The 9,118-nt window shown below is 43.1% G+C and overlaps 1 protein-coding gene and 1 pseudogene across 3 annotated transcripts; both read right to left on the minus strand.

Annotated features, from left to right (window-relative positions):
* Nucleotides 1–7,091, minus strand: LOC140407871 (EEF1A lysine methyltransferase 3-like). 3 transcript variants are annotated; one of them, XR_011939852.1, is made up of 4 exons: nt 6,865–7,091; nt 5,064–5,175; nt 3,310–3,379; nt 1,308–1,371 (listed from the first exon to the last, which is right to left on the minus strand). XR_011939852.1 is itself a non-coding variant. In XM_072495092.1 (3 exons), exons 1-3 carry the CDS (start codon nt 7,033–7,035, stop codon nt 959–961), a joined length of 696 nt encoding a protein of 231 aa, XP_072351193.1. In that variant the 5' UTR covers nt 7,036–7,091; the 3' UTR covers nt 1–958. The 3 variants fall into 3 exon arrangements, 1 of the variants encoding a protein (XP_072351193.1); XR_011939851.1 differs by having other exon boundaries at nt 3,281–3,379; XM_072495092.1 differs by lacking the exon at nt 3,310–3,379 and having other exon boundaries at nt 1–1,371.
* Nucleotides 7,092–8,143: 1,052 nt separating this feature from the next.
* Nucleotides 8,144–8,507, minus strand: LOC140407872 (large ribosomal subunit protein eL36-like; annotated as a pseudogene).
* Between the last annotated feature and the right edge of the window lie 611 nt (nt 8,508–9,118).

The following is a 9,118-nucleotide window of genomic DNA, read 5'->3' on the forward strand; positions in this document are numbered from 1 at the left end:
TTTATTTTAGTATCTTTATTTTGTTCAATCTGCGCCTTAATTTGCAAATGCAATCTTCAGAAACAGAAACATAGGGTTTTCAAAATCACAATTACACAAGATTAACTGGTCTCAACGTAAAAACCCCAAACTTATTTCAATATTAAGACCATTTTGATTCAGATAGGTGAACTTTATGTATTACAACGGTATGGATAACAGCAGTGTTAATTCTTTTCAATGACACATATGTGGTGGTCAAAATGCGTTTTTTGTTGCATTCATCTCAATGGTTGGAACATTAACTGTACAACTTGGCTATCATTTGTAATTACAATTACATTAATGATTAGGGGAACATTATTATTGACTTCTCGTACCATCTGTTCACCGTTAGCTGACATCTCTGCGATGAACACTTCAAAGCATTGCTCGCTTTGCATCCACTGCGATTATACTGAGTTCCGTACATAGATTGTAAAGTTACTTTTGCACACAAGTGCTCTCTGTCAGAGATTCTGGCAAACTTAAAGAGCAATTTGCTAAAAGCAAAACGGACATACACGGATCAATCAATTCTTCACAAGTTGACGTTCGTGTGCAAAACAATATCGATGTCTTCGAACAGTCGATATCTTTTTTTCACTGTGTGTACACTCGTCAAAGGAAAGTTAGCCAAGTGTTCCATTCCTACTCGCTATCCAATTATTACATTGGGAAGAATTTAGCACAGCTGTGAACTTAAGCAGCTCGATCACACTCTCAATATTCATGAATAGGAAGTGGTATTACACAGAGAACCCAAAAGAGTGTCGTAGCCGGGAAGATTACAACCCAAACCATGTAGTAGAATGGTGCAAGAGGCGGGGAAAACATAACCTTAAACAATTTTGATTCTGACTTTAGAAGAACAAACAGAGATAATGACTCCCATTCATGACTCACAGTGTCAGCATCTTTGATCAGCAAATTTCAATGCTTATGTTCGGAACCAATCCTCAGGACCTTTACCAATTCTTGACATTTTGTACACAGTAATGTCCTTGTCCGATAACCTGTCAACAATCAGGCAGTCAAAATACTCAGGTAGAAGTACTTCATGGAAGGAAAGGGAGCCATTTCCTTTTCGAAATGCGGACGAGAGGTAAATTGTGGTATCTGGATTAGCGAGATGGTGCAATGTTCTTATCAGCGAAGAGTAATAAACAGAGCTATAAACAAGATCAGAACCCAAAATGAAGTCATAATCGGTAGGGAATTTTGTGTGATCTTCACCCCAAGCCAGGGGGCGCACATTTAAACGATGTCTGCAAGCAAACGGGACGTTGATGGAGATGTTGTGTTCGATTTGATGCAGAATTTGTGGTTGATCTGTCAAGGTAACATTTCCGCCTGACAAGAAGAAAAGAAAAAATATCCATCCGGATTAATGGTTCACCCTTGACAACGGTTTCATCCTGTTAGTCGAACGCGGAGGGAAGAGGTAACGGTTCTCAAAAAAAAAGAATATATTTGGGATTAATACACACTGACAAGACACTGAACCAAATGTAAGGCGGGATATGCTGACCGTGATCTAAATAAGGAACGGTCCGGGGTAACATTAAAATATACCGATTAGAAAAAATAAATTTTGTGTTTTAAAGCAAGTGAAGAATCGACCTTGCTTGCTCCACTAACCACTTACAAAATGTGGAGATGCCTGAGTTGGACTGGGGTGGGCACAGTAAGAAGTCTTACGACACCAGGTTAAAGTCCAACAGGTTTGTTTGGAATCATTAGCTTTCGGAGTGCAACTCCTTCATTAGGTGAGTGAAGAGGTGGGTTCCACAAACACATATATAGACAAAGTCAATGACGCAAGATGATACTTTGAATGAATTCAAAAAGTTCCATCCCACCATCAGACTCACTATTTACTACTCTCCAAAATCAGTTGCATTCTTGGACACAAGCATCTCCATCAATGATGGTCACCTCAGCACTTTGCTTTACCGCAAGCCCACGGATAACCTCACGATGCTCCACTTCTCCAGCTTCCACACTAAACACATTAAAGAAGCCATCTCCTATGGACAAGTCCTCCATATACACAGGATCTATTCAGACAAAGAGGAATGTAACAGATATCTACAGACGCTGAAAGCCGCTCTCGTAAGAATGGGATATGGCGCTCGACTCATCAATCGACAGTTCCAATCAGCCACAGCAAACAAATGCACCGACCTCCTCAGAAGACAAACATGGAGCACTACCGACAGAGTACCCATCATCGTCCAGTACTTCCCTGTAGGGAAGAAACTACAACATCTTCTTCACAGCCTTCAACACGTCATCGATGAGATTAATATCTTGCCAAGGCCACCCCACACCCCCACTACTTTTCTTCAAACAACTGCACAACCTCAAACAGACCATTGTTTTCGGCAAACTACCCAGCCTTCAGGAGAACAGCTACCATAACACCACACAACCCTGCCATGGCAACCTCTGCAAGACATGCCAGATCATCGACATATATACCACCATTACACGTGAGAACACCATCCACCAGGTAGGCGGGCATACTCGTGTGAACCGGCCAACATTGTCTACCTCAAACTCTGCAGGAAAGGATGTCCCGAGGCGTGGTACATTGGCAAGACCATGCAAAAGCTGCTGCAAAGGATGAACGGACATCGTGGCACAATCACCAGGCAGGAATGTTCCCTCCAAGTCAGGGAACACTTCAGCAGTCAAGGGCATTCAGCCTCTGATCTTCAGGTAAGCGTTCTCCAAGGCGGCCTTCAGGACATGCGCCAAAGTAGAATTGCCGAGCTGAAACTGATAGCCACACCTCTTTAACCTGTGATCAACACTCTCTCCAGTCACACGGTCTGGACCTGTAAAGGCCTAATTACCTGCAAAGACTCGCATTCAAAGTGTCATCTTGCATCATTGACTTTGTCTATATATGTGTTTGTGGAACCCACCTCTACACTCACCTGATGAAGGAGCTGCGCTCCAAAAGCTAGTGATTCCAAACAAACCTCTTGGACTTTAACCTGGTGTTGTAAGACTTCTTACTGTGTCCTTTCCAAAATGATTGATGCTTGGAAGGTCGCGTCTTTCCATTTCAGAAGATGGCATAGCCAATGCGCCAACTGATGTCCTTCTTGAGAATGCCTCCTAGCAGGCGGCGCCTTATGCCAATTATCGGAATAATTTCATCACTGCTCGTCACACTGCAGGGACTAGCAAATCATTAATTACAAGAACAATTGGATAGTTATTTAATTTGGATAGCGAATTAATTCAGCACCTATAAGTGGGACAATCTTGAAAGTTGACCTTTAGTAATGTATACGACCGATTATAATCACGAGAGGCCATTCGAACTCGCCTTATGCACAAATAGTACCTAGGTGGCAAAAAAGGGTACTGTTATAAGTCATAAAACTACATAGCATAGTAATCCAGTCAATTTGCCAATTCTTTGAAATAATTTCCCAGTTAAATCTATTCCTCTGCTATTGCTTCAAAGCCCTGGAAATTTTGCAAATTCATGAACTTCAAACATTTGAAAATTACTACTGACTTTGTTTCCTCGAGCTTTTCACGTAGCGAAATGTAGATTATTACAACATTCTGTGTTAAATAGCTCCTAATAGCCCTATATTTGTCTTCAGATAATTATCCTAAATCTGTATCCTCAGTGAATAACCATTCTGCAGGAAGAAGCAGTTTTTCCCATCAAAGCACATTCAGAATTTTCAATGCCTCATTTAATCCTTTTTCTGAGAGGAACAATTTGAGTTCCCCTAATATCTCCACATCCGAAACTCACCAACTATTAGAAAACGCCATGGCAAGGCCTTCGGATCTTTTCTAAAGTGTGATACCCATCATTGGAAACAATGCTCAGCTGCCTATCAGAGAATCCCAAATGTTTATCATGACTTGCTTCCTTTTGAAATTTGTGTGCCCTGTTTAGAAATCCAATTCCTCCAATTGCTTTGACATTTTCCAAAGATGCATTATGTGAACCATAGTATCTAATTAACTAGTTTACATTACTTCCGAGTATAGTCGACTCAAATTATTGTTTTCGTAGTATGGCTCGAAAAAAAGAAACGTTGGACATTTAGATTTGGAGGTTGAAATAATGCCGAAGATATTGAAAGATCTTTTTTTTAATCAAGAAAGCAGATAAACTGGATCGCAAGGCTTCTGTCTATGTGACCATCTGAATGAACCAGGACATTTATAATACAAATATTTATGTAATCATGCGGTTGCGACCATTGACACATTTGATTGCAATTGTCATGAGGCCGAGATTTCTTGCTCTATATTAATGCCTTCCTTTAACTCCAATTTCCTGAAACAAATCACTGTATTTCCCTGAAGCCAGGAGGCAAATAAATGATATCCCGTAATATTCTGATCATATTTGCTAATCGATATCAATGTCATTGATCGGACATCACTTACATGCTTTGCATTTTCAGAGGATGCAAATGTCCATTGCCAAACAGAAAATGAGTACTAGTATTGACAGTGTAAGAAGTCTTACAACATCAGGTTAAAGTCCAACAGGTTTATTTGGAATCACTAGCTTTCGGAGCACAGCTCCTTCATGAGGTGAAGGAGCCTGATGAAGGAGCTATGCTCCGAAAGATAGTGGTTTCGTCCCGTGCCCACCCCTTCGAACGCCAGCACCTCCACACCCCAGTATTGGCAGTGATTAAGAGTATTCAAATACACTCACCCGAACACAGAGCTAGGGCCAAAATGTATGAAGTGCTTTCACTTCCTGTGTTGGTAATGTCACTTGGAAACTTATTGTGGAACATTTCCATCGTCTTTGAAATTATTCTCTGATGAATGAAAGTTTAGAGTGGAGATTTCCCAGGAATTCCATCCACTCCCCGTGTTAATACGTGCAGCTTGTGGGGGCGGGATGGATGCAGATGTAAATTATTAATATCGCTCGTCATTGAGAGGCTAACGATACTACTTTACAAACCTTATCATTATCGGCCCCATTCCTAGCTGACAGCAATAAAATCGTGAAGGTCATTGCGATTTAATCTATTACTCACCTAGTAGTGTTGCCAGAATTCCCACAATTCCGGTGCCCGATCCCAACTCAATCACTTTCTTCCCAGTAAAACTAATGTTCTCCTTTTCCAAGTAGCGGCAAAGAGCAATCCCCTGAAACATAGAGGAAACGGGCATATTAGAATTAATATATTCCTCGCATTTGTGTGCCAATGACTGCTGCCAAAACAGTGCGGGCGACAGGTGTGAACACTTGCCTTCACAACTAAAGGATAAAGGAACGCTGTTAAAACTGTTTTCACCCGGTTACTGCCACTTAATATGGTGGTGGAACCTCTACCTACAGATTCCCTCGGCTAACATTTAACACAGCAACAATAATTGTATAGTTGTCTCAGTGCAGCATAATTAATCTCAAAGAGCCGTAAGCTTCTACATTTTATCAATGTGTACTACTATAGCCTCATCACCATTATTAAGGATCCTGTCCCAAAGGGAGGATATCCTGAAGTTGAGCTGGATATAGCAACATATCCATGTCTCTGTAGATGTGCAGGGCCACGCGCTTGTTAATTGGATATTTTGGGCAAATCTAGAAGGGAAAGGGAAAATTGGCTCGTGAAAGCAAAATAACACTCCAACCAGTACGAATAAAACCAAGTCGCTGGCTGGACTAGCATGCATTGCCCATCTCTAACTGCCCTTAAAGAGAGTGACTTGCTAGGCTATTTTCAGGGGGCATTTAAGAGTCAACTATATTTGGAGTCACATGCAGGCCACACCAGGTAAGGAAGGCAGATTTCCTCCCCTAAAGGACATCAGTTAATGAGATGGTCTTTTGACAATCGCCAGTGATTTCATGGTCACGATTATCATTGATTTTTTATTGACTTCAGCTTTCACACCATCTGCTATGCTGGGATTTGAACCCAAGACCCACCCGGCGTTTCAGGTTTATTAGTCAAGGAGATAATACCGCTACGCTGTAGCCTACTCTATTAGTGTTTAACTAGGTTACCTCTTGTCTGGCAGCCCCGCAGCATCGTGTGTCACTTCGGCACTTAACAGGTCTGAGGCGGGCCTCTTTCCCGAGATCAGCGGAACTCCCGCCTGCTAAGAGCTGCCGGCAATGTCGAGGCCAACTGCTCTTTTGCACTCAATAAAGTAATTTGGAGGTTGTGCTTGCTGCCGGTTTGAAGCGTCGGATCGTGGGGCTACCAGCTACAGGCGAGTCATGGCGGGGAGGGGGTCGCAGGGAAAGGCGATTGCCAGGCTCTGAGTGACACTGTAAGAAGTCTTGCAACACCAGGTTAAAGTCCAACAGGTTTGTTTCAAACACTAGCTTTCAGAGCACTGCTCCTTCCTCAGGTGAAGGAGCAGTGCTCCGAAATCTAGCGATTGAAACAAACCTGTTGGACTTTAACCTGGTGTTGTAAGACTTCTTACTGTGCTCATCCCAATTCAACGCCGGCATCTCCACAGTCTGAGTGACACTGAATGACTTTGAGGGACCCAGTTGGCAGGTGCGAGGTTGGAAGACGTTCATTGTCCTTCCCATCCCGGATTCAATCGAATTGGAGGAAGGAAGGTAGCTGCTCCCCACGTCGACGCTCCTCCCAATTAAATGCCACACCAAACCAAACTCGCCAAAGAGGAACAGATAGGATTAAGAGCGTTATGCTGACCTATTTAAAAAGCTTACATTTTAAGAATTGGTGTAAGTAGAGGGCGGTTGCAAACCTACCGCAACAAGAGCAGATACATTTTTAAAAATAAGAGTGACGAATACATAGCATGTGGTAGACCGGTTTTTGCTTTATCTGGTTAATCCAGGGCACTTACTGCATCCCAGACATAAGCAGACACGCCGAGGTTATGGCTTGTACTTCGAGCGATCTTTAAGTTGTATCCACAGAACTCAAAGACATCCTGGTTGATGTAATAGATCGCAGTCTGATTCTCGTCCTTTGTGGCATCGTCGCTGGAATTCTCGTGGGACGGAGAGCTGGTCATTATTTCTAATCTACCTCTGGAAGTCTCCCGGTGGATGTTCTGTGATCCTCACGGGCATTTGTTTCAGGCGTCCGATTGCACCGGGTCTTGCATTTATATGAAGCTCAACGCACCACCTCCGGCAAACACCAACGCCCCCTCCCCCCCCCCCCCCCAGCCCCTCACCGCGTCTTTGGGACGTCCCTGAACTTGTCATAGCCAGTCCTGCGTAATTACAGTTGCGATCCAATGAAACAATTTGTCAATTTTGTGCATCACAAAACATAGTCATGAGATTGGCGATCGGACAATTAATATTGGCGAGGGCACTGTGAGAACAGTGCTACTACTTTCTGCCCCTCCCCCCCCCAAATAATATTCCTGTTTCCTTTAACACAGAGAGCCTTGTTTCAAAGTGCCAGGGACATGTCATCAACAATGAAACATTCACAGTATACTGAAGCGGATTGCTGACCCTGATAACCTTGATGTGGAGATGCCGGTGTTGGACTGGGGTGAGCACAGTAAGAAATCATACAACACCAGGCTGAAGTCCAAAAGATTTGTTTCAAATCACTAGCTTTCGGAGTACTGCTCCTTCCTCAGCTGAATGATAATCTGGTCGGGCTCTGTCTGAATCTGAGCCACCAACCTCCGGCTCAGGGATTGAGACTCAGCTGAGGTATCACGCCTCCTTGTTGGACCCAACAGTTCGTTTCGACTCCAGAGTCACAATGTACTGATCCACTTTTTGCTACTGGCTTCCTTAAAATTCGAAGTATCCCAAATTATAGCTAATTAGAAAGGCGCACAACTATTCCAATGCTGGATCTCAGCGAGATATTTGGGGGTTAGAATGTAGAAAAGCGTAAATAAAAGGAAGGGACCTTAGTTGTTCTTTTCGTCGGTCCTTAAGTAAAGAGAATATGTTGGATCATATTTTTTATATCAAACTCTTCAACATTGTATCGATGTACGTACCCAGAGTTCGCACGCATTCCTACAGCTCTCGCTTCTCTTGGCAAATCATTCCATCTCATCATCACTTTCTGCTTATGAGACATCTGAGCTAAGACTTCACGCGCTCGCTTCCAAGTTATAACCATTTTTCTGTTGTGTAATCTCTATCTTTGTTTGTTTGTTTTTTTGAAACTTTGAAATAGCTTTAATGGTAGCAACTTTGCACAGATTAATCTTTCTTCGCAGCTGCCTTTCTCATTGCTGCCAGCACATTGCTGAGTTCTTCCCTCTTCCTCTTTGCACGGATGTGAGTGCCAACTCGCTTTTTGATGAATTTGAGTGTACGCTTGTCTTTAGAGACCTTCAGCAATTCCATTGTACGCCACAGACCTCACGAATGACAAATTTGGTGTGCTTGGTTAGGCGCCCTCTTCTACGGCCCTGCCTTGGGGTGGTCGCATTCTTGGTGACGGGGTGACCTTTGCGCAGGCCAACTGCCATCGGATACCTGATCGCCATTTCCACTTCTTCGCTCTGGCTGCAGGACCAAAAAGACCCGTGTAATCTCTATCTTATGAATAGTTGAATTTTATGATCTTGAAAATCGGTAGTCCAGAAGAACCGTTTAGGGCTTTCCGTTCAATTACGAAAAGGTTAACTCTATTTCACTTGGCATATCGAATGCCAAACCTACGTCCATTTTCAATGGGTTTGAGGCTCCAATTGCTTCCATGAAACAAATAGTTGCGCGCGCACCAAGAGGAGCGTCGCCGTGCATTTCCTTTCCCGTCACATTTATGCCCGGTATTTCATGCCCTTGCGGACGAGAATGAATGGCTGCTGGAAAATTAATTAGTGGGTACGTACGTCGACTCGTGGCAGATGAGCCCAAACGATAATTAAAGGGTATTCTTGATCTGACACATAAATAAACCCAAATTGACAGCAACGTGAACTTCATCCCCGAACAGTTGATGTCTTGTTCGCTAATGCTGCCGCTATGTTACTAACGGGTAAGGAGTCTTCTACAAACTGTAATCGTGAGGTCGTGGAAGGGAGAAATCTGATAAGCAAAAGGCACCTTTATTCAAAAATGGTTGTGGAAGGGTACTTCATAGGTCTGGCAATGACGGAAAAGTAAGGA

The sequence above is a fragment of the Scyliorhinus torazame genome, chromosome 2, assembly GCF_047496885.1.
Source record: "Scyliorhinus torazame isolate Kashiwa2021f chromosome 2, sScyTor2.1, whole genome shotgun sequence".
Lineage (NCBI taxonomy): Eukaryota > Metazoa > Chordata > Chondrichthyes > Carcharhiniformes > Scyliorhinidae > Scyliorhinus > Scyliorhinus torazame.

Bases quoted from the DNA above. Each gene is read 5' to 3' on its own strand.
- LOC140407871 (XM_072495092.1), bottom strand. From the start codon at position 7,035: ATGACCAGCTCTCCGTCCCACGAGAATTCCAGCGACGATGCCACAAAG. The intron at 5,176-6,864 runs GTAAGTGCCCTG...TCTATGTTTCAG, and splicing joins CTGCTTATGTCTGGGATGCA to GGGATTGCTCTTTGCCGCTA. The intron at 1,372-5,063 runs GTGAGTAATAGA...TCTTCTTGTCAG, and splicing joins AATTCTGGCAACACTACTAG to GCGGAAATGTTACCTTGACA.